Genomic DNA, 26678 nt, shown 5'->3' on the forward strand with positions numbered 1-26678 from the left:
GAACTAGCGCTTCATCAGGAACGAACTGGTCCTCTTCCTGACTTGCTGGGACCCACAGTCATCTTTTCTCCTGTGCACAAACTTTGCTAGTTAAAGCCAACAGTGAGCATCAGCAGCGCACCGTCGCAAGCCGCACAGCACAGCCTGGCACGGAGCCAGAGAGCGCGGATTGGACAGCAACAGCCTGCAACTGTTTCTTTGTGCCCGCAGGAGATCTGAATCCCCAAAGATTGGATGAGTATTCAACTTCAATGCATTACAGCTCGAGAATTCAATTGTTATCTCAACCAGTTGATATCAATTTAATTCCTAAGAGTTATGTACTTGTTTGAGTATCTAATGTAGAAGTTATAACCAAGTGCATTTACGAAACGGTCTTAATGAATGATATACTGAACGTATGTCCTCTTGATATGTGTAACACTTTGTAACTGACTGAATATATATCTTTTGTATTCTGATAACCCTCTCGATAAGATATGTTAGTTTTACATGCATATTCTATGTATTAATAAATGTATCCTCGTGTATTAGTACCTGTGTGTTTGCGTTGTTTGAGTTATGTCGCGTGGTTGGACTCTAAAGCCATCAAAAGAATCAACTTTGTGATTTACTGCTACAATTAATAATTGTCTCAGTAAATGCCCAAACCCTACAGAACTGGTGCCTTCAGAGAGCCACTATGATTACATATTTGGCGTCCCTGAGCCGGTTTTCTTACACAGTTTTATACTGTATAGTTTTAAAGCCACTACAGTACAGTATGTGTAAAATATGTTTATAATCAAAAACAAAAATACAATTACTTTTTAATTAAACTATCATTAAAACAAAATACAGATTATTTTAATTCATATGTAAACATGAAATAACACATCATACATTCACAATGGGCTATAATAATTCATAAATTGTTACACATATATCTGGCTGAGTAATTTTGCTTAGTGAAACAATCCTACTTTTATTTTAATATGAATTTAATATTTAACATACTGTGATATATATATGTATACTTAGTATGCATATGTATATTTAGTTTTTATATAAATAAACACAAAAACAAAAATAAAAGTCATATTCATAAAAGTTTTTACAATGCTTTCAAAGATGACTGAAGACATTACATAAAGGCACTGAAGTGATAGTCCAGTAACATTCCAAACTATCTGTATGAGAATAATCTTTCATGCTTACAGCAAAAAACTATATATTTTACTACTTGAAACTGAATTACCCATCTTGACTCACTTAAACACAAAAATAATATGTCTGTAATTGTATAATAGTTTTTTCTAATTGGACATTTTCCCAATATTTTTATGATATTAGTAATTGTATTTTCTTTTTTTAGATTTGATATTTTGATATATTAAAACAAAGATATGGAACACCAAATGAACTGACTATAGAAAGTCACATCTATCCATGAATGTTAAAAATAATTAGTTCAGGTACAACAGCTTTAATTATTTACTACACAGACGTTTTGCTTTTAGTAAGAACAAAAAAAATGTATATACAACAGGAAGCCATTAGTTCCTTGATTTGTTCATTAATGAGTGAATCTTAAATTCATCTTGCTGCTGTTTCAAGGAACCCAGAGTTTGGGTCTCAACCTCATGGCTAGTAAGTCATTTCTACATTCAGATTCTTTTTGAAAAGCTTTTCCTGTTTGCCATCTTAAATTAATTCCCTTTAAGTTTTTAATTATAATGCCTTGTCCATGCTTCACTACTGATTCTGAAGAAGTTCACTGCAGTATTCCTTTTAGGTTTTTATATCTTTGGTTCAAATCTCCTCTTAATCTTGTTGGTTCTTGTTCACAGGAGATTTAGTTCATTTAGTCTGTCTGTATATGACAATCCCTTAAGACCAGGATTGATTTCCGTTGCTTTTCTATTTTTTCTAAGCTATACTATACTGACACTGACACTTGACTCTTCAAATCCACAAGATTTTCTATATGCTCACACATTTTCATTTTTGGCATTTTATTTCCCTGATTTACAAACATCTACAGATATAAGTCTAGAAATAATAAGATAAAATCCTAAATAAAATAAAGACACAATGTGTAATATTAATTATTACACGTTTTATTACATCAGCCTATGTGTCTCCCAAGCAATGCTGCTCATCCTGATGTGCAACTGGGTTTGTGCAATGTACTATAACGTACAACATACAATACCAAACTTTGTCTTTTATAATGATCCATTAAATAACTAAATTAGCTACAACTCAATATATTATAATGCATCGTCAAAGTTTGAACCAGACATCTTGATTACAAACATAGGGCCAAAAATAGAGAGAAAACATTATATAAAAATAAGATTCATGTTGTTAAAAGTACTTAAAATTTCTTTTAGGGAGACAACTCGTTAAGATGTTTTTTGCAAATGCATTAGAATGGCATCCTGGACCCTTGTATTAATCAAGGTTTCACAGTCTGGTAAATAAAACACTTGATTATTGATTCATCTATAAGCTCTCAGCTAAGTCTATTGCATACACACTTAAGATTAAAAAATGCCTAGGGGTACATTTATGAGACTTTAATTCTAATTTTAATGATGACATTTTCAAGAAAAAAAGCATGTAATATTTGACTTCACTTTCATTTTATTTATTTGCCTGCTGTAAAAGTCCAGAATGTTTGTGTTTTTTAAATAATCAATCCATCAAGTGGGCTTTCAACTAATGTCCATTATACTGGCCAGGGAGAGGAAGAAAAATGATTTTAGCACATAAATAAAATGCATAGAAGAGATATAAAACAGACTCATGTTGCTTTCTTTCTCAATTGAGTGCAAACTGAAGTGAATGTCAGGGACACTAGTTATTTATAAGTGCCCAGGACATGCCTATGAATGTTAGTCACTACCATTAAGTAATTGCTTGACTTATCTTGTGACGAGAAAGCAGCTCCTGTTTGCCTTGGACCTTCACAAGGTAAGCCCTAAAACATGCAATACAAAATGTACAGAAAATACCTGGAAAACCTACTCTGATACATAGTGTTACTGTAATGTAATGTAATTATTTGTAGATGTTTGTAAAAAATATAACATTTCATAACTTGATCTTTGTCTAAGTGACAACATAAACTGAGAATGAAAACAACTATAAGATGAAAACTCTTAAAAATTCAGCACTGGGATTAATAGTAACTTTGACTTCAATGTGTTTATTTCTTCACTTCATGGCACGATAATCTAAAGGAAAATCTTAGCAGATGAACATCTTGAGCTTGCACTGAATACTGAGCCATAACTCAGAGGAAGGACAGCAAATATGTACAAATATGGCCATAATAAATATAATGCATTAAATTTACTTAACCAGTACCATTGTTTCTCTGTTGTGTACTCTAACTTCCAGATATTTCCAGGGAACAAAGGCAACCTAACAAAGTTTCTAGGCACAATAAAATCTCATCCCCTAAACTAATCTAAAACAGTCTGAATGAACACTGAACACTGCATCCATTAGTAACTACAAGGGAAACAGAAAGAAATTAACATTCAATACCATAGTGCCCTAAAAAATTGTCATCAAGCTCCAGGACCTGGGACTGAACACCTCCTTTTGTAATTGGATCCTGGATTTCTTGATGGAACATCCACAGGTGGTCAGGGTGGGCACCAACATATTCTCTACAATGACTCTAAATACTGGAGCCCCTCATGGCTGCGTACTTAGCCCTCTCCTCTACTCCTTATTTACTCATGATTGTGTCGCCAGGCATACAATAACTCTCTCTGAACATCAGTAAGACTAAAGAGATGATTGTGGACTATAGGAAACACCAGGGAGGAGATCACACACCTACAGATGCAGCCATCTAAAACACGCAGGTGATTCCGCATTATTTTGCGGTGCACTTGACGCAGCCTACCGCGAGTTACCATAAATTCTTGTATAGTACCTCATATAAACCACGTGGTACCTCAAGTGAAATAATATTATCCGGAATTTCCGCAAGGTGGAGCTAATAAAGCTCAACCTCTCATGTTTGAGCTGTCGCCATCAAAGTCTTTAACGAAGATATTACTAATAGTATTAATAATGAATGACCCTTGTATTGCCCTGGTCCACATTATTTTTTCATTGACCGTCTTTGTAAAAGTAACACCACAGCATTCCGCAATCACGCATTTGTTTCCAATCATGCAAAGTATAGTAATTTTTGAGAATTCACCATGCCTTTCACATAATCATAAAAGAGATTGATTTAGGAACATAAACATATTACTGTATGCAAACTGTACTGTATACAGTATGTATATGTATATTTAATGTCTTTACTGTGCCCGTTTAAGTATTGAAAATTTATATGGAATTTTACCACTGAAGGGAAATCTTAGCAGCTGAGCATAAAAAGAATAGGAGCATACTGTAATGCGTGTGAAGGCCTTATGGAATATGTTTTCTTTCTTCTTTTTTTCAGCATGGAATAAACCTATTACTTGATTCTTATGGATGCCCGGTTCCGCCAGGGATTAAAAAAAAACATGGAATCGCGTATCTAAGGAAATAGCAGTATAACCTTATTCATGCACAGACAGTGGCATGTTACATTATTAATTTGGGTGTCTCCTCTTGCCAGAAAGCTCTAAATTGCATTTTGAGTGCGTTTTTTGACTTTTTTTTAAATTACAACCCATAAATAAAGCTGATACTGTTTAGACTTTTATTTTAAACTGTATTACGGCAGCACAATGCGCAATGCAACGTAAATCGCTATCTTTGTCTTCTGTGTAATAATGTTCACCTCTCTGTCCAGCAAATTAACAATATTAATAAAAATGAACTTTACTGTATGTTGCGCTTTTAAAGGTGGCTCCTCAAAGCGCTTTAAGGGATAAAAACAATAACAACAATACTGTTAGGCTGGGCAAACGATTTTTTTTAAGAAATAAAAAATGAGATATAATGATGTGTTCCGGCTTAGACATTAACGAAGAGCATAACGAAGGTCATAAAGGTCATAAACGATATCAATTTTGGAACATCATTATGTAAACTGTATGTTGCTGTTATTGGTATTTTAAAGACAAAATACTGTAAAATCCTGGGTTCGGTAAAATGTTTCAGGCATTCATGTGAAGGACAACAGAGTTTTCACTGGCCGATTATCAAACTTTATTGATAAAACAAAAACAAAAACTATCCGACCAAACCAGAAAAAAAAAATAACGGACACAGCGCCAGCCTGCATTCTCTCCTCAACCGTCCACACCACACTTTTCCCTGGGTCAGAGATTAAATAAAACTTCACTCGCACCAAACAAATTTATATTTCTAAATATCGCAACATGATCGAATTTAAGACATTTTAATAACAATGAATAGTCACCTATGCGTTACAATATAAACATTTATATTGATTTAAATCGCGTTTTGATTTAAATCGCAAACGCGGGTTTAAATCTATGTGTTTTCTGATTCACAATCAGGCAAATGCAACATAAATTGATACCTTTATCTTCTAAGTATCTTAATAAACTTTCAGCATAGCTTTCTCCCCGTTTAGATTTATTTTTCTTGGGATTTTGGGATCAAACGTGGAAAGATTAGATTGTAATCATTTTTCTTTTTTAAATACATTTTAGAAAAGTGTAATCTATACTAAAAAGCTGTACACCACCTGCTATAAAGATACAGATGTATCTTTATAGCATATAAAGTATTGTAATATTGTTATTGTAATTGTAAAGTAAAGTATCTATATAGTATTGTATTTCGGGTTCGGATAGGACGGACACAAGAACTCAGACTTGCGGAGTAAAAGCAAGTTAAAGCCTTTATTTTTCTTCTCCGTCACCACCTGCCAGCCCGGCTCTCCCGCAGGGATCTATTTACAAGGAAAACGGATACCTCCCCAGACTGTACGCCCACTGACCATCCTGGTCAGTACCTGGATGGGAGACCTCCTGGGAAAAACTAAGGTTGCTGCTGGAAGAGGTGTTAGTGGGGCTAGCAGGGGGCGCTCACCCTGCAGTCCATGTGGGTCCTAATGCCCCAGTATAGTGACGGGGACCCTGTACTGTAAACAGGCGCCGTTCTTCGGATGAGATGTAAAACCGAGGTCCTGACTCTCTGTGGTCATTAAAAATCCCAGGACACTTCTCGAAAAGAGTAGGAGTGTAACCCCGGTGTCCTGGCCAAATTTCCCATTGGCCCTTACCAATCATGGCCTCCTAATAATCTCCCTCTATGAATTGGCTACATTACTCTGCTCTCCTCCCCGCTGATAGCTGATGTGTGATGAGCGTTCTGGTGCACTATGGCTGGCGTCGCATCATCCAGGTGGATGCTGCACATTGGTGGTGGTGGAGGGGAGTCCCCATTACCTGTAAAGCGCTTTTAGTTGAGTGTCCAGAAAAGCGCTATATAAGTGTAAGCAATTATTATTATTATTATTATTATTTTTATTATTATTATTATTCACTGTGGGACAGCCGCACTGGTCAGCAGAATTCCTAAACCCTTCGGCCTCTGCCAGGGGCGAATGCGCTGCAATATGTTTCGATATTTAGATATTTAGACCCGGCGCGGCACTGAGAGAGCGTCTGCATTTATAACTTAGTTTTTTAAATTAGTCAAGCAATATGAAGCATCTCTTTTTACTTTTAAGTCCCTTAATTATCATTAAGCACAGCTTTCTCACCACTTAGATTACTTTTTGATACCACCCATAGACAAAGCAGAAACTTGTTGTATTTTCCAATGACATACAAGTGGAAAAATTACAGATTTTAATCGTCTTTAATTTTGTTACGTTATACATTTTAGAAACGTTTCATCTATACAAACACCACAAAACTATTCTCGATTTTATTTCTGAATGTTATGTTACACTTACAGTAGTTCACTGTTTTAAATACATCTAATTAAGAAAGTTAGGTGTAAGCATAAACTATTATTAATCAATAATATTGAATTTAGCACTGTAATAAGTTGTTGCACTTTCCCCCGCATCTTGTAAAAATATATTTTCATTGTTCAAATATACATTAAATCTTACTATCATATAATAAGTTAAATACAAAACCAAAGAAAAAACAGGGTCAAATATAATTCAAAATATTTTGCTAACAATGTTAACTGTTTATAAATAATAAAATGTATTTACTAAGGAGTAGGATGGCACAGTTGTTAGTATGCTTTTTGTTTTGTTTCTTTTTCATAAATAACAACAGTAGTACCTGATGTCTCAGTGGCTTTCAAAATTAAATTATGCATGCAAACCTGTGAACTGGCCTGTGATACTGGCCATGTAATACCCTGAACTGTGGAATAATAGTTTATTTTAAAGGATAGAGAAAGCACAGAAAACAGGCAGTTAGATTGATCAGATTAGTATGAAAAGCCATTAGGCAAAGAGGGAATGAGAAGAGTGACAAACTAGTATACTTTAGATCTTTTTTTCTGAACCAGGGAAAATCTGCTCATGTTTTTCTATAACAATAATAAAAAACTTTATTTATATATCACCTTTAAAAGTGACATCTCAAAGCAATACAGTAGATGTAAAAACAGTTAAAAGGTACCACAGATTACAAAGTAAATACCCAACACTGACTGTACCCATCCGTCATGCTAATAAAGCACCTTGAATTGAATTGAATTGAGAGAGAGGGGGCCAGGGCGAGCAAGAGAGCACAGACAATAGATTAGTATACTGTAGAGGAAAACAGTATAGGCATCGTTGATATGAGGACTTTTGAAACCAAATTTCCCAAATTTAATATGTGCTTTTCTATATTTATTGTCAATTGATTGTCCATAATATTGCTATTCTAAGCAAGAAGGAGCGCTTCACCCCGCCTGCTGTGGGAAGAGTTGGCTTATTCCTTCCCTGCCTCAGAGAGGGCAGACCCTGCCAGGCCCTCGTTGACACCAGTTCGACCCATCACCCTGCTGCGGCCTGGTGTCCTGCCGGGCACCGAGGCAGCCGGACCCCCAGGGCGCTCACCGTGCACTTTGGAGCTGCGAGGGTGAAACACCCCTTCTACCTTGCCCCAGTCTGTGAGGACTGTATCCTGGGGTTGGACTGGTTGCAGCAGGTGGGTGGTTGCCTTGACTTGGGCGTGAGGGACGGGCTGCTGCGCCGGGGGTGGCGGGTGCCCTCCAGCGGCGAGGTCAGGTGGCAGTTTGTGGTGCGACAGTTCTCCATGTGGTGCACGGCCAGCCGGAGGCCGCCATGTAGCGACCTCGCCGCTGGAGGGCACCTGCCATCCCCAGCGCAGCACCCCGTCCCTCACCTCCAAGGCCTCCCACAGTGCACAGAGTGCCTTACAGACTTCGGGTAGGGACAAGCTTATCTCACCGTACTGGGAGTCAGCTCTGGCACGCTCGCCCCGACACCTGCGGCTCTGACAAGCCAAAGCGACGCCCGCTGCTGCCACCTCTGCTTCAAGCTCCCCGCTCTGGTCAACCCACACACCCCAGACACCTCCCACCAAGCCCACCGCGAGACTGATTCACTCCCCCTGCCCCACCAACTCTCACCAGCCCGAGTCAAGGCAACCACCCTCCGATGCAACCATTCCAACCCCAGGATACACTCCTCATGGACTGGGGCAAGGTACTGTAGAAGGGGTGTTTCACCCTCGCAACCTCCAAAGTGCACAGTGAGAGCCCTGGGGGTCCGGCTGCCTTAATGCCCGGCAGGACACCAGGCCTGGCAGGGTGATGGTCGTACCAGTGTCGACGAGGGCCTGGCAGGGTCTGCCCTCGATGAGGCAGGGAAGAAATAAGCCCCGGCTGTGGCCAACCCTTCCCACGGCAGCAAGCGGGATGAAGCGCTCCTTCTGGCTTTCCAGAGTGGGGGTAGCGTCACTCAAGGGCGGCCTTCCCTCCTTTAGACCGCCCCGCTCCTGTTTCCCGACGGCCTCCGGAATCCCCGGGGCTCCAGAGCCCGGCACTCCTGTGCGATGTGCCCCCTCTCCCCACAGCGGTGGCAGATGACCAGCTGTCGTCGCACCCCCAGCATCACCGCGCTGGCCGTCTCCTCCTCCCCATCTGATACCCAGTACACTTCCGTTGGTGCCCACCAGTCTCCTCGAATATGGCATCAGCCTGCTCAGCCAGAGCCAGGGCCTGCTCCAAGGGGACCGGCACGGCCAGCATCAAGTGGCGCTGCACCTCAGTCAGCGCCAGGGCCCAGAGGAACGCTTGGACCGCTATCTCCTGGTGGGCCTCCTCCGGAAGAGTAGGGTAACCCTGGCGGGCTAAGTAGGCCACGTCTGCGGCTGTTACCTTCACTGTTACCTGGATACCTCTTTATTTAGACTCACTCTTCCCCCTGCCTGTCTGGCTTATTTTAATCCTTCTGTGCCCGGATTGCAGCGGGTAAGATGTTTTACCAAGAAAAAAAGAGAAATTAAAAAAAGATAAATTTCACCAGAGCCTCTTCTCGAGTCTAATTTTTAGTTTAAAAGGATTCAAGCAGGATTTTAGATGAAAGGCAGTGACCTTAATCAAGCCCAAATCATAATTTAACCCATTCAGAGCCTACATTACATGTTAGCGTTTAATTCTGAGCAGAAGACCCTCACACCTGAAGAAGGCTTGCGCTTTACCATCTTACCGCTTTCTTTTTTACTGTCCTGGTGGTAGATTTCGAAGATCGTTTTGCCCGTGTGGTGTTTTCCTGAAGAACAGGCTACGAAGAAATATTTATAATTGAATGTAAAATTCAAAACGGCAAAAATACCTTGTAATATGCGCTATAATCGCATATTTCAGATGAAGCCTGCTGTATTTGCTTACCCTTCGCTCTTTGGAAGCTGGGGCGGCAAAAGCACCTCGTCTCTTCCCGTAAAAGGTCTTGGTCTCCATACTGTACTGTGGTCGCTGTAGTGCAGGCTCGCAGTTTTTTTTTTTGTGATGGGAACTCACCCAATCCCTTGGTGTATTTATGCTATATTCTCATGTACGGCTAGAATGTGTTCATTGTCTTCCAATGAAAGGCAGGTTCCTTTTGCCGAAGTCGGGAGACATTACAGGCTTGCCACAGCCGGACTGTTAAACCAACGCATTAGCACGTCAAAGCCCATTGAGGAGCCGGGTGCAATAATTGTTTTGTTCCTTGATTTTCTGATCTGCATTAATTACAGAAATCAAGTTCCTGCTCTATGCAGATGACCTGGTCCTGCTGTCGCCCACAAAAAAGAGACTGCGGCAGAACCTGGCACTGCTGGAGCAGCACTGTCAGACCTGGACATTGACAGTCAATCTGGACAAGACCAGAGTTATGGTTTTCCAGAAAAAAAGCCAGACCTCAGGAAAACAGGTACAAATTCACACTTAACAACAACACATTAACAGGGCTGGGCTGGCAGGGCTGGCAGGGCTGAATTATGCCAGTACCCACTATTGTTAAACATACAGAAAAGAATAGTAAAGTATTGGCTTTAATATTAGCCGTACAGAACATTAAAGTGCCCCTTTCCATTCAGCGGGTGTCTGAACCGCTGTGTCCTATCTTCTGACAGTAGCTGTTGTGAATGTCTATAGAGTGTATCTTATTTTTAGTACTATATTTTTATATTATATTCCCTATTAATCAAACTTTCAGAGTATGTATTGGCCTGTCCCCCCCTCCTGCCCCTCTCTGTGTACAGTAGAGCCTCCTGTCCTGGATGGTGGAGCCCATACAGCTGTGTCTGGAGAGAATCCAGGGTATCAGCTTCAACCACACGGCTGTACAGCTTGTTCCCCCCTCCCGCCCCTCTCTGTGTACAGTAGAGCCTCCTGTCCAGCCACTACAGGAGACTCTACTGTACACAGAGAGGGCCGTGAGGGGTGAACAAGCTGTCCAGCTGTGTGGAATGCTACAGAACCCTAAAGAGACAATACACACTAGCCGAATATTTGACCGAGATATCCAGACACAGCTGGATGAGCTCCACCAGCCAGGACTGGCAAATAAGATACACTCCACAGACATTCACATCAGCGACATATCATAAAACCTTTGCACATATTGTTAAATTATTACTTGTTTTTCAGAAAGTTAAAAAAACACTTGAATTACTTATCCAGTCTCTCAAAATAAAATTATTTTTCAAGCAATGCAACTAACGTCGGGCAATGTGCTTTTTTTAATCCAACATTGACAGCCACATCTTAAATCTTGTCAGTCAGCTCTTTTTTCTCTATTTGAATTGTGGCGATTCAAACAACTTGGGATATCTATCATCTGTCTAAACTATGGGACAGAATTCTGGGGTCTCTCCATACCAGAGATTATGGTAGGGCTTCAGAATGGTGATTGGCTGACACCATCTGACACCCCTCTGATTGGAGAAAAAAGACATGCTGGTTTGCTATACATACAGTACTGTACCAGGAAGAGGATTTCTTTCTATTCGAAACGTGTATTTTAAAAGTTTAAGTAAAAACCTTACAGCGTACACAGATTTCTAAACTGATCAGGATCGTTATCTTTGTCTTATGCATACTAATGTTCACCGCTCTGTCCAGCAAATTAATAATAAACTTTATTTTATTTAGCGTTTTAAACGAATAAGTAATTAGATTGCTCATAAACTTAATCACTTGCTTTTTCTTTTTCTTTAGGCTCAGATTTCAACTATAGATCGTATTATTAATAACCAAAATAACAACCAACCAACAAAAACAACCATATAAACATAATACCAACCAAAAACATAGATAACAACCACAATACAAAATCAAGAGAGGCAAGAGATATAAGAGCATACGGACACTTACCACTAGATTCTTCAATAGCTTCTATCCACAAGCAGTGAGACTGGCGAACACATTTAGCCATCCCCCTCGGACCACACCTACACCATCACCATCTACCTCATTGTAATTTATTAATTGTACGTCTCCAGTCATTGTTTACACGTCTGTATTGTTTACATTCAAACTGTCTGCATGTTTACTTGCACATTGTCTATTGTTTGTTTGTACATTGTCTTGATGCACTGTTTGCACTTTGTTTTGTTTTTTACACTTGTGTTATAATCGAGAGACTTTCTGTAAGTAAGAATTCCATTGTACCAGTACCGGTTACATATGGCAATAAAGTTCAAGTTCAAGTTCAAATATATCAAACCATTATACTCTCGCAAATTCCTTCAATTATCATAATCCCGCCCCTTATGCAAAACCAAACCCTCCTCCCATCCCAGTTTATCCTCTTAAACAAAATCCACCTCAATTTTCAACATAAAGCATTACACAAAATCAATACCTCAACACTCCATACTCAACAACGATAATTCACAAACAGCCAGAACATGTAACTCCACATTCCCAAACAGACCTCATTTCCATAGCCCCGCCCCTAATGCAAAACCAACATCCCTCCCCTGTTCTCTCTCTCCCCTGGCGTTTGTAATCGTTTTTTTTTTTCACATAAATTTTAGCAAAGTCATGTATTTTAAAAATCTTAAGATTTCTAGATTTATGTCTTTATTTAGTGGTTTCATTAGTGACAAAGGCTAAACTTTCTTGGAAAAATGTCTTTTATGTAAACCATGTTTGCTATTAATTCATTCAGGGCTAAAATATGTTAATTGTCTTCCAATGAAAGAAGGGTTCCTTTCGCCGTAGTTGGGTTGAAATTAGAAGCTTGCCACGCCCGGATTGTTACACCAACGCATTAGCATGTTAAAGCGATTTCATTGAGGAGCCTAGCTTTCTTAACTAGTAAGTACTATACTTACTGGGTTTTTGAGGGGGGGGAGGTGTCTTTCGCTGGAAATCTCGCCACCTTCTACTTTGAAAATACCTGTGAAGCCGGTTTAATTCGTCACAGCCAGCACTCCTGCAGAGAGGGGGATGGTACTTGCAGTGTATACAGTAGATGGGAAAGCCAGAGCCGACCTCTACGCCGCCCACGTGCTATGCTTTTCGTTAATGTCTAAGCCGGAACACATCATTATATCTCATTTTGTATTTCTTTTTAAAAAATCGTTTGCCCAGCCTAACAGTATTGTTGTTATTGTTTTTAACCTGTAAAGCGCTTTGAGGAGCCACCTTTAAAGGCGCCATATTCAATAAAGTTCATTATTATTACTATTGTTAATTTGCTGGACAGAGAGGTGAACATTATTACACAGAAGACAAAGATAGCGATTTACGTTGCATTGTGCATTGTGCTGCTGTAATACAGTTTTAAATAATAAAAAGTCTAAACAGTATCAGCTTTATGGGTTTTAAATAAAGGCGATTTAAACACAATTTAAATCAATATAAATGTTTATATTGTAATTCCTAGGTGACTATTCATTGTTATTAAAATGACTTAAATTCGATCATGTTGTGATATTTAGAAATATCAATTTGTTTTGTGCGATTGAGGTTTTAATTAATCTCTGACTCAGGAAATGTTTCATTTTTTCAAAGAAAAAATTCATTGCTCCAGTGGGATTTGATCACAGACCATGTGACATGGGAGTCAGGAACCTAACCCACAGTGCCACCAGCACAGTCGCTTACAGAGTGCTGAAAAAGCACTACAGAAACATTATCAACAGACAATGTACAGCCTGTACTATTCTTGTGTTGCGGTACATGAATATAATTATATCATTATTAATTTCTTTAGATACGCGATTCCATTTTATATTCCCTTTTAATCAAATTCTAAAAGTTTGCTTGTTGACTCCGGTATCACGTTAGTTAAAGACTTCGATGCTTAATGTTTAGGGAGAAATGGAATACTGGTGTGTATGTTTTCTTTAAAGTACCAAGACCAGCCATATACTGTATGTTTCAAAAATTCAAAAATTCCAAGTTCCAAAATTAATATCGTTTATGGCCTTCACACGCGTTACAGTATGCTCCTATTCTTTTTATGCTCAGGTACTAAGGTTCCCTTCAGTGGTAAAATTCCATATAAATATTCAATACTTAAACGGGCACAGTTAAGACATTAAATATACATATACATACTGTATACAGTACAGTTTGCATACGGTAATATGTTTATGTTCCTAAATCAATCTCTTTTATGAGCATGTGAAAGGCATGGTGAATCGATTCTCATAAATTACTGTACTTTGCATGATTGGAAACAATTGCGTGATTGCGAAATGCTGTGGTGTTACTTTTACAAAGACGGTCAATGAAAAAAAGAATGTGGACCAGGGCAATACTTTGTTTACAGCTTGTCCAAGGTCTTTCATTATTAATACTATTAGTAATATCTTCGTTAAAGACTTTGACAGCTCAAACATGAGAGGTTGAGCTTTATTAGCTCCACCTTGCGGAAATTCCGGATACTATTATTTTAATTGCGGTATTATAGGAGAATTTACGGTAACTTGCGGTAGACCGCGTAAAGCGCACCGCAAAATAATGCGGTATCGCCCGTGCATTTTGAATGGCTGCATCTGTAGATGAAACTTTTCTAAAATGTATAACGTAACAAAATTAAAGATGATACAAATCTGCGGAATTCACAGACGCCAGTGGAACGAACAATTCTCCCAGATATCCAACTGTTGCCCATCACTTAAGAGAAGGGGGGGGGGTTGTACTTGCAGTGCATCGGTATAGATGGGAAAGCCAGAGCCGACCGCTACGCTGCCCTCGTGTTTGGGGTGCTTATCATTCTCAGTGCATAACAAGGAAGATTAATAAACATAAACATAATCTCATGGTTAAATAAGTGGTTAAATAAGTCTAAGTCAAGTCTAGCCATGTGTGAGTCTAGTCTCACAGAGCTTCAACAACAGATGATAACTTGTGAGTTAGATTAAGAATGAATAAAATAATTAAATTAAAAACGCGTTTGAGTTTGTCTGGGTGCTGACAAAGTAAAAAACAATTACTTTTTGACAATGAAGAACTGTGTGTGTGTCTCTAAAATGTATTTTTAAATACATTTTAGCAAAGTAATGTATCATAAAAGTATTGTGAGACATATTTGGGTCAACATGTTCAGTATTCAGTGTGTGGTAAATTGTTTGGTGTGAGTGAAGTTTTATTTAACCTTTGACCCAGGGAAAAGTGTGGTGTGGATGGCTGAGGAGAGAATGCAGGCTCACGCTGTGTCCGTTATTTATTTATTTTTCTGGTTTGTTCGGATATTTTTTGTTTTTGTTTTATCAATAAAGTTTGATAATCAGCCAGTGAAAGCTCTGTTGTCCTTCACATGAATGCCTGAAGCATTGTACCAAACCCAGGATTTTACAGTTTTTTTTCTTTTAAATACCAATAACAGCAACATACAGTTTACATAATATGTTGATGTTCCAAAATTAATATCGTTTATGACCTTTATGACCTTCGTTGTGCTCTTCATTAATGTCTAAGCCGGAACACATCATTATATCTCATTTTGTACTTCTTAAAAAAAAAATCGTTTGCCCAGCCTAACAGTATTGTTGTTATTGTTTTTATCCTGTAAAGTGCTTTGAGGAGCCTTTATTTATGGGTTGTAATTTAAAAAAAGGTTAGACTGCTATTTCCTTAGATACGCAATTCCATTTTTTTTTTAATCCCCGGCGGAACCGGGCATCCATAAGAATCAGAGCTTTTATATAGCGCCTTTAAAGGTGGCTACTTAAAACACTTTACAGGATAAAAACAACAATAACAACAACAACAACGATATTGTATTTCATTGCACTTTGACAGATCGTCCTTAAATCAATTTTTGATTTAAAGTTTGACAGTAACCCTAACACTAACCCTATTTTATTTTTTCAAAGAAATATTTGTTAAAAAAAAAAGTCAAGGGTCCAGCTGGATTCGAACACTCAACAGGGGTATATAAGTCAGGAACCTAACCCAAAGCCCCACTGGCAAGGTCACATGAGGAGTGTTGAAAAAGCCCTACAGAAACAGTATCAACAGACATTGTACAGCGTGTACTATTCTTGTGTTGCAGTACATGAATGTAATTATATCGTTATTAATTTCTTTAGATACACGATTCCATATTATATCCCTTTTAATCAAATTCTAAAAGTATGCTTGTTGACTCCGGAATCACATTAGTTAAAGGCTTCGATGCTTAAAATGTTTAGGGAGAAATGGAATACTGGTGTGTATTTTTTCTTTAAAGTACCGAGACCAGCCATATACTGTATGTTTATGTTCCGAAGTTAATATCGTTTATGGCCTTCACACGCGTTACAGTATGCTCCTATTCTTTTTATGCTCAGCTACTAAGATTCCCCTTCAGTGGTAAAATTCCATTAAAATATTCAATACTAAAACGCGCACAGTAAAGACATTTAAATCTTTCTACGACCGACCAACGCACCACGAGTGCCCCTGTCGGTCAAGAAATCACGTACCGCGGTATTTTGCGTCACGATGCGCGAGGCCGTAGCCAATAACCCGCAGTACGTGTCTGTGCCGCGTACTTTGAATGGCTGCATCTGTATCTATATCGATGGGACCACAGTGGAGAGGGTCAGCATTTTTAAATTCCTGGGAGTTAACATCACGGAGGACTTAACCTGGACCCCCACACCAACATTGTGGTCAAAACAGAACAACAGCGCCTATTCTTTCACCGCAGGCTAAAGACGTAGAAATAATAGATAAGTGGCACTTGTTTTGTCTTGATGTTACTGAAATGGTAACTTCATTTAATCTTTTTTATGAGAGGAGGAGGCTTGAAGTTCAGCAATACATACAATTTACAGTGCTTAAGGCATTTTATTAATGGAATGTAAATAATTTCTTTCAACTTGAAATCTTTTAATTATCATTTAACAAAGCTTACTCACCAGTTAGTTTTATATCTGAAACCATCATTAAACAAAGCAGGTGCTTATTGTACTTCCTAATGCCATTACACGTGGAAAGATTATACATTTTAATAGCTTTTAACTTTTATACATTTTAGAGAAGTTTCATCTTTACAAAACTTTGTTCAAATATACATTAAATCTGACTCAGATTTATCAGAAAATAAGTAAAATACAAACTTATACAATAAAAAAGAAGGTAAAATATAATTTAAAATTAAGACAGGATTAACTTTTTTCTGTCTGTATTTCTCCCTGCTCTCTCTCACCTGCTGCGATTCGGACATAGAATTATTAAAAATGGGAAGAAGTCAGACAGCCAGAGGGAAGGGGGATGGGGTAGTCTTCCCACCCCTATGACTTAAGTGCCAAAGGCTTAAGCAGCATACAGAGCCGAGAAAGTTTGATGCAGTCCTCTACGCTTTAAAGGTACCCTCCTAATGGAAGAATTTTCACTTTGAACGTTTGCCCACCCACTAACATGCAGACACAAACTGAATAACAATACAAAATTTATTTGCAAGAACAGCAATTACTGACGGTTAAAAAATGTACTTGTACTACTTGTAGTAGGTAGGTAGGTCGGTCCCCTTTTCAGGTCATAAAGGTCCATGGGGAATGCGGAGCAAGGACCACCATTTTTTTTAACCATCCAACACTAAAAGTGGAGGTGATGTGGTCAGCATCACGCTTCAGCTTGCCTATTACCCCCAGAAGGATTAACCCCAGGTACTCATGTGGAGAGCAGGCTGAGTGGACCTGGGAGCCATCTGGAAGGAATTAGAGCAAGCTACATCACTTTCCCCTACCTCAGATTGAACCAAGGACCTTCCAGTCAGAAGCATGATGCCCTTGCTGTCTGAGCTACCACAGCTCCAAGATCATAGTAATACACTATTATATAAAAACTAAAACTCTATGGGCACTACACTGCGAGGGACGCTGCTCACTAATCCCATTTCCCAAAACCTTCACAGGGGCTAATTCACAGCTGGATACAATTTTATCTTACCTTGTGAAACTGAAAATCCAGACATTTGTCAACATATTTACTAAAATTATCCAACTCAGTAATCTCACTGTGTGCCCCGGTGCTCACTCAGTTTTCACACTTCAAGTATAATAGCACGCTGGGCAAACGTTCAAAGTCAAATTCTTCAATGAGGGGGGTACCTTTAAAGCAGAGATGACGCTACCCAAAATTGTGTGGCGCACCCTCTCTTTAAAGCCCTGTACATACAAAGACAGTACATACAGTTGTAATTCAAACTGAATTAAAAACTACACATCCCAGTTAACATGACAGTGCTTGTGATCTTTGCATTTAACCTACGAAACTGGGTGAAAAATCAGTCACATGATGTTGGGGCAGAGTTTTGAAAGCTTAACCTATCAGCAAACTGTCAGTAACACGAATGTGTATGTCGCTTAAGCCACTTCTATTTGGCTTTTTAGCTATTGAGGTGGGAAGGCAGGAAGCCTTCCCTCTGGGTGGCTGACTTGTCTCCATCTTTAACCATTCCATTTCCAATTCGCAGTAGCGAGAGACACACGAAAAAGTTATCCCAGCTACAATACAAATATATTTTTGTGGTAAGGAGGAGAAAAACATCAGTATTTACTGCTACTAATCAGTGTAAATCTGAGTCTAAATCTAAAGTTAAAATCTTGATAAACAAAGCAATGTACAGATGCAGTCATTCAAAACAAGCGGGGTATGCTGCGGCATAATATGGTGGGCATGTCGCATCAAAACGCGATATAACGCATCATTCTACGTCATACCGCAAATTACCATATGCAAATTACAATATGCAATTATGTTATTCAATCTTTATTAAATTTTTCTCACTATAGGAAAAATGTAAACCAAAACAAAGCCTAAACCTTTCATCATACTGTACACTCAATACCTAACCTAAATAATGAATGGAATATTTAAGTACTGCTAGTGACTGAAAGCACTTCATAATTATATTCCATTTTAACCAACAACACCTACAGCTAAGTATGTTTAATCCAAGGGATAAGTACAAAATAAGATACAATGCAGAGGATGTTATATAAATTACAATGCATCTTTTGCCAGAATGAAAGTACCTGTTTTATTTCTCTATTAGTAAAAAAACACCATTCCTCTAGCAGTAATGTTATTAATATTATTATTTTTTTTAAAAAAAGCAGAATAAAAGGGCGATGATGAAAGTGGACTCACCAGACTCATCTACAACTATGGCACACTTACTTGTTTTGCACTGACACAAACGGCAGGCCTTCTGGTCAAGTCTAAAGCCATATATGCAATCCTTTTCTGTAAGAGTGCAGTTCTCCAAGAGCCTGCAGGATGGAGGCCCAATTGTGATATACGTTGGTTCTGTAAAACAGGAAGTTTTTAATAACTTGGTGAGTGGGGAAGTGCATTCAGCTGCAGTTTATATCTCAATTGCTCCTGAAACAACCTGTAGCTTCAATAAAGTACCCTGGACTTATGGATACAGACACTCAGACTACGTCATTTCTTCCAAATGCATTACCTGTAATACAGCGAGTTATGTTATGCAATTCACTGGCTAAAGACAATAGATGAGTTGCACCTGTGGTGCATTAGATGTTAGTAATGATTGTTTCATTTAATGTATCTCTACTGCATGTTTAAATCTGTTTAATGTGGCATATAAATATGAAATGTTACAACTTTTAGTAGCTAAAAATAAAAACAACAGTATAAAATATATACATAATGTACATACAGTTGCATACAGTAGATGGTAGTGGAAGTTAAATATAAAAAATAAAATACACAACAGTATTCCACTTTCAACATTTTATGCATCAGAATCTTTAACTTGGTAATTTAGGTGGTTATTTTGGAAAAGTTTGATTTGCTTGTTTTAACTATACAAAATTTACATACTTCTATATACAGATTCAGCCATTCAAAACGAGCAGGCGATACCGCATTATTTTGCAGCGCTTGACGCAGCCTACCGAGAGTTAGCGTAAATTCTCGTAGGGTACCTCCAGAATTTCCGCAAGGTGGAGCTAATAAAGCTCAACCTCTCATGTTTGAGCTGTCACCATCAAAGTCATTAACGAAGATATTACTAATAGTATTAATAATGAATGACCTTGGACAAGCTGTAAACTCAAAGTATTGCCCTGGTCCACATTCTTTTTTTCATTGACCGTCTTTGTAAAAGTAACACCACAGCATTTCGCAATCACGCATTTGTTTCCAATCATGCAAAGTACAGTAATTTTTGAGAATCTCCGATTCACCATGCCTTTCACATAATCATAAAAGAGATTGATTTAGAAACATATTACTGTATGCAAACTGTACTGTATACAGTATGTATATGTATATTTAATGTCTTTACTGTGCCAGTTTAAGTATTGAATATTTATATGGAATTTTACCACTGAAGGGAAATCTTAGTAGCTGAGCTTAAAAATAATAGGAGCATACTGTAACGCGTGTGAAGGCCATAAACGATATTAATTTTGGAACATAAACATAAAGTATATGGCTGGTCTCGGTACTTTAAAGAAAAAATACACAACCAGTATTCCATTTCTCGCTAAACATTTTAAGCATCGAAGTCTTTAACTAACGTGATACCGGAGTCAACAAGCATACTTTTAGAATTTGATTAAAAGGGAATATACTATGGAATCGCGTATCTAAAGAAATTAATAACTATATAATTATATTCATGTACCGCAACACAAGAATAGTACACGCTGTACAATGTCTTGTAACGTTGCCATAGCCAAAATGTAAATGTAGTGGCTCTCTGAAGGCACCAGTTCTGTAGGGTTTGGGCATTTACTGGGACAATTATTAATTGTAACAGTAAATCACAAAATTGATTCTTTTGATGGCTTTAGAATCCAACCATGCGACATAACTCAAACAACGCACACACACAGGTACTAATACACGAGGATACATTTATTAATACATAGAATATGCATATAAACCTAACAGATCTTATCGGGAGGGTTATCAGAATACAAAAGGTATATATTAATTCAGTTACAAAGAGTTACATATATCAAGAGGACATACGTTCAGTATATCATTCATTAAGACCGTTTCATAAATGAACTTGGTTATAACTTCTACATTAGATACTCAAAACAAGTACATAACTCTTAGGAATTAAATTGATATCAACTGGTTGGGATAACAATTGAATTCTCGAGTTGTAATGCATTGAAGTTGAATACTCATCCAATCTTTGGGGATTCAGATCTCCTGCGGGCACAAAGAAACAGTTGCAGGCTGTTGCTGTCCAATCCGCGCTCTCTGGCTGCGTTCCAGGCTGTGCTGTGCGGCTTGCAACGGTGCGCTGCTGATGCTCACTGACCGGCTAGTTAGTGTTGGCTTTAACTAGCAAAGTTTGTGCACAGGAGAAAAGATGACTGTGGGTCCCAGCAAGTCAGGAAGAGGACCGGTTAGTTCCTGATGAAGAGCTAGTTCTGAATAGTGATTCAGCTGTCCACAGTTCCGACCTGTTCACGAGGCTTGCTGCTGGTGCTAACATCGGGTGGATCCTCTGGTTACTCTCTGGCAACCTCCGCTCTAGACTCTTAGAACAAAGGAAAGTTCTGGCACTCAGACACAGACACACTGGCTGTTCCGTGGTTGTCCGGGCTGAGTCTCAGGATGGTCAGGAGGCGCGCTGCAAGAATGTCCTGCCCTTGGGAGCCTTCTGCTCCTGGGCCATCCTGCCCTGGAATTCTCCTTTGAATTCCCTTTAGAAAAGTCCACAGAATTCTCCTGAATCTACTGAATCTCTCAGGCTCTCTGTGTTGCCTGTTTTTACCTGGAGGAACTTCAGCTCGTTGATTGGCTGAAAGTTCCATGGGCATCAGAGTCCTACGTGGGTTACTCGGCCCTACCAGTCCCTGATTGGTTGATCAAGGTGAGATATGAGTCACTTACTCCTGACACTTAGGAATGCAGTCCAGATGTCCATCTGGCACTCCCTAGACAGATAGGCGCCAATGGATGACCATTGATCATGATAGCCAGGCTTAGCTAAGTGCATCCCCCTTTGGGAGCTGTCCTAGGAAACCTTATCAAAGGAACCTTAAATCAGCATGCATGAATAGTTTCTCTGTGGCTGCACCACAGAGATGAACAGAGATGGGACCATTTGGGAAGGCTCAGAACACTTAATTCTTTCTTATTAATAAGCCTCGCCGCCACAGTCTGTTGATACTGTTTCTGTAGGGCTTTTTCAACACTCCTCATGTGACCTTGCCAGTGGCGCTGTGGGTTAGGTTCCCAACTTATACATCACACGCTGGGTGTTTGAATCCAGTCGGAGCCATGGCTTTTTTTTTAACAAACATTTCTTTGAAAAAATAAAATAGGGTTAGTGTTAGGGTTACTGTCAAACTTTAAATCAACAATTGATTTAAGGACGATCTGTCAAAGTGAAATGAAATACAATATTGTTGTTGTTGTTGCTGTTGTTGTTGTTTTTATCCTGTAAAACGTTTTGAGAAGCCACCTTTAAAGGTGCTATATAAAAGCGCTGATTCTTATGGAATATGTTTCTTTCTTCTTTTTTTCAGCATGGAATAAACCTATTACTTGATTCTTATGGATGCCCGGTTCCGCCAGGGATAAAAAAAAACCCATGGAATTGCGTATCTAAGGAAAAAGCAGTATAACCTTATTCATGCACAAACAGTGGCATGTTATATTATTAATTTGGGTGTCTCCTCTTGCCAGAAAGCTCTAAATTGCATTTTTTTAATTACAAATTACAATTAAATAAAGCTGATACTGTTTAGACTTTTAATTATTTTAAACTGTATTACAGCAGCACAATGCACAATGCAACGTAAATCGCTTTCTTTGTCTTCTGCGTAATAATGTTCACCTCTCTGTCCAGCAAATTAACAATAGAAATAATAATGAACTTTAATGTATATAGCGCCTTTAAATGTGGCTCCTCAAAGCGCTTTACAGGATAAAAACAATAACAACAATACTGTTAGGCAGGGCAAACGTTTTTTTTTTAAAGAAATAAAAAATGAGATATAATGATGTGTTCCAGCTTAGACATTAACGAAGAGCAGAACGAAGGTCATAAAGGTCATAAACTATATTAATTTTGGAACATCATTATGTAAACTGTATGTTGCTGTTATTGGTATTTTAAAGACAAAATACTGTAAAATCCTGGGTTCGGTAAAATGTTTCAGGCATTCATGTGAAGGACAATAGAGCTTTCACTGGCCGATTATCAAACTTTATTGATAAAACAAAAACAAAAACGATCCAACCAAACCAGAAAAAAGAAAAAAAGAATCAAGAATAACGGAGACACCGCTAGCCTGCATTCTCTCTCAACCGTCCACACCACACTTCTCCTTGGGTCAGAGATTAAATAAAACTTCACTCGCACCAAACAAATTTATATTTCTAAATATCACAACATGATCGAATTTAAGACATTTTAATAACAATGAATAGTCACCTATGCGTTACAATATCAACATTTATATTGATTTAAATAACGTTTTGATTTAAATCAGAAACGCGTGTTTAATTATGTGTTTTTTGATTTACAATTAGACAAATGCAACATAAATTGATACCTTTGTCTTCTAAGTATCTTAATAAACTTTCAGCAAAGCTTTCTCCCCATTTAGATTTATTTTTCTTGGGATTTTGGGATCAAACGTGGAAAGATTAGATTGTAATCATTTTTCTTTTTTAAATACATTTTTTGAAAAGTGTAATCTATACTAAAAAGCTCTACACCATCTGCTATAAAGATACATATTGTAATACTTTCAGGTTTGGATAGGATGGACACAAGAACTCAGACTTGCGGAGTTAAAGCAAGTTAAAGCCTTTATTTTTCTTCTCCGTCACCACCTGCCAGCCCGACTCTCCCGCTGGGAACTATTTACAAGGAAAACAGATACCTCCTTAGACTGTAAGTCCGATTCACTGTGGGACAGCCGCACTGGTCAGCGGCCTTCCTAAACCCCGCCCTGACCACTTTCGCTCCCGTCCTGCCCCTCCCCGCGCACCCCAGCTGGGCACCCTTCGGCCTCTGCCCGGGGCGAATGCGCTGCAATATGTTTAGATATTTAGATATTTAGATCCGGCGCGGCACCGAGAGAGCGTCTGCATTAATAACTTAGTTTTTTTAATTAGTCAAGCAATATGAAGCATCTCTTTTTACTTTTAAGTCCCTTAATTATCATTAAGAACAGCTTTCTCACCACTTAGATTACTTTTTAATACCATCCATAGACAAAGCAGAAACTTGTTGTATTTTCCGATGACATACAAGTGGAAAGATTACAGATTTTAATCATCTTTAATTTTGTTACGTTATACATTTTAGAAACGTTTCATCTATACAAACACCACAAAACTATTCTCGATTTTATTTCTGAATGTTATGTTATACTTACAGTAGTTCACTGTTTTAAATACATCTAATTAAGAAAGTTAGGTGTAAGCATAAACTATTAGTAATCAATAATATTGAATTTAGCACTGTAATAAGTTGTTGCACTTTCTCCCGCATCTTGTAAAAATATATTTTCATTGTTCAAATATACATTAAATCTGACTATCATATAATAAGTTAAATACAAAACCAAAGTAAATACAGGGTAAAATATAATTCAAAATATTTTGCTAACAATGTTAACTGTTTATAAATAATAAAATGTATTAACTAAGGAGTAGGATGGGACAGTTGTTAGTACGCTTTTTGTTTTGTTTATTTTTCATAAATACAACAGTAGTACCTGATGTCTCAAAAACCGCACTCAAAATGCAATTTAGAGCTTTCTGGCAAGAGGAGACACCCAAATAATGTAACATGCCACTGTTTGTGCATGAATAAGGTTATACTGCTGTTTCCTTAGATACGTGATTCCATGGTTGTTTTTTTTTTAATCCCCGGCGGAACCGGGCATCCATAAGAATCAAGTAATAGGTTTATTCAATGCTGAAAAAAAGAAAGAAAACACATTCCATAAGAATCAGCGCTGTTATATAGCGCCTTTAAAGGTGGCTTCTCGAAACGCTTTACAGGATAAAAACAACAACAACAACAACAACAACAACAATATTGTATTTCATTGCACTTTGACAGATCGTCCTTAAATCAATTGTTGATTTAAAGTTTGACAGTAACCCTAACACTAACCCTATTTTATTTTTTCAAAGAAATGTTTGTTAAAAAAAAGTCAAGGGTCCAGCTGGATTCAAACACTCAACAGGGGGTTTATAAGTCAGGAACCTAGCCCACAGCGCCACTGGTAAGGTCACATGAGAAGTGTTGAAAAAGCCCTACAGAAACAGTCTCAACAGACATTGTACAGCGTGTACTATTCTTGTGTTGCAGTACATGAATATAATTATATCGTTATTAATTTCTTTAGTTACGCGATTCCATATTATATTCCCTTTTAATAAAATTCTAAAAGTATGCTTGTTGACTCTGGTATCACGTTAGTTAAAGACTTCGATGCTTAAATTGTTTAGGGAGAAATGGAATACTGGTGTGTATTTTTTCTTCAAAGTACCGAGACCAGCCATATACTGTATGTTTATGTTCCAAAATTAATATCGTTTATGGCCTTCACACACGTTACAGTATGCTCCTATTCTTTTTATGCTCAGCTACTAAGATTTCCCTTCAGTGGTAAAATTCCATATAAATATCCAATTCTAAAACGGGCACAGTAAAGACATTTACAGATGCAGCCATTCAAAGTGCGCGGTACAGACATGTACCGGAGGTAATTGGCTACGGCGTGGCGGATTGTGATGCACGATGACGCGCGGTACTGCGGTATGTGATTGGTTGACCGACAGGGGCACTCGTGGTCTGTTGGTCTGTCGTAGAAAGATTTACAGTAAATGTCTTTACTGTGCCCGTTTTAGTATATTTTAGATCTTTTTTTCTGAACCGGGGAAAATCTGATCATGTTTCTCTATAACAATAATAAAAAACATTGCCACACCCGTACTGTTAAACCAACGCATTAGCACGTCAAAGCCAATTGAGGAGCCGGGAGCAATAATTGTTTTGTCCCTTGATTTACTGATCTGCATTAATTACAGAAATCGAGTTCCTGCTCTTTGCAGACGACCTGGTCCTGCTGTCGCCCATAAAAAAGAGACTGCGGCAGAACCTGGCACTGCTGGAGCAGAACTGTCAGACCTGGACATTGACAGTCAATCTGGACAAGACCAGAGTTATGGTTTTCCAGAAAAAAAGCCAGACCTCAGGAAAACAGGTACAAATTCACACTTAACAACAACACATTAACACCTAACAACGGGTGCAGGGCCGAATTATGCCAGTACCCACTATTGTTAAACATACAGAAAAGAATAGTAAAGTATTGGCTTTAATATTAGCTGTACAGAACATTAAAGTGCCCCTTTCAAGAGGCTGCGGCAGAACCTGGCACTGCTGGAGCAGCACTGTCAGACCTGGGTGCTGACAGTCAATCTGGACAAGACCAGAGTTATGGTTTTCCAGAAAAAAGCCAGACCTCCCTTAGTCTTCCTGAAATTGTAGGATTATGAGTGAATAAAAGCATTCTGCACAGGGCTGAAACATTTTCAGCACTGTATAGTGAGATAACAAAAATCTACTTTATTAGCCACCTGATGGAACAGCTATTGATCCAGACAGCTAAGGAGTTTCAAGATAAAGATATAACTTCTGTTCCTCTGTGTAACTGAGTCATTATAAATATGTCCCCTGAATGGGTCTGGTGGTGACCTAAAAGAAGAGGCACTTTGGTAAGTTTATAAAAAAGTTAACAGGATCATCTCCCTCTGCACATTCTGACCATCTAACAAGACTGATTGGGTCTATTCTCCAATTCAGTCAATATGACATAAGGATT

General features: G+C 38.4%; 1 protein-coding gene across 11 annotated transcripts in view; it reads right to left on the reverse strand.

Annotated features, from left to right (window-relative positions):
- crim1 (cysteine rich transmembrane BMP regulator 1 (chordin-like)) overlaps nt 1-26678 on the reverse strand; it is a 632333-nt gene that overhangs the window by 171978 nt on the left and 433677 nt on the right. For 8 of the 11 annotated variants that reach the window (XM_088625109.1, XM_088625117.1, XM_088625112.1 and 5 more), the window contains 2 exons: nt 19009-19137; nt 9605-9679 (listed from right to left, as the gene is read on the reverse strand). The exons of 1 other annotated variant lie outside the window; for it this stretch is intronic. In XM_088625109.1, the coding sequence (XP_088481235.1) occupies nt 9605-9679; nt 19009-19137 (204 nt within the window). The remainder of the gene's footprint in view (nt 1-9604; nt 9680-19008; nt 19138-26678) is intronic. 2 more of the 11 variants (XM_088625113.1, XM_088625111.1) reach the window with 1 other exon arrangement.

Source organism: Lepisosteus platostomus, chromosome 3 (assembly GCF_059453375.1).
Source record: "Lepisosteus platostomus isolate fLepPlt1 chromosome 3, fLepPlt1.hap1, whole genome shotgun sequence".
NCBI classification, from domain to species: Eukaryota; Metazoa; Chordata; class Actinopteri; order Semionotiformes; family Lepisosteidae; genus Lepisosteus; species Lepisosteus platostomus.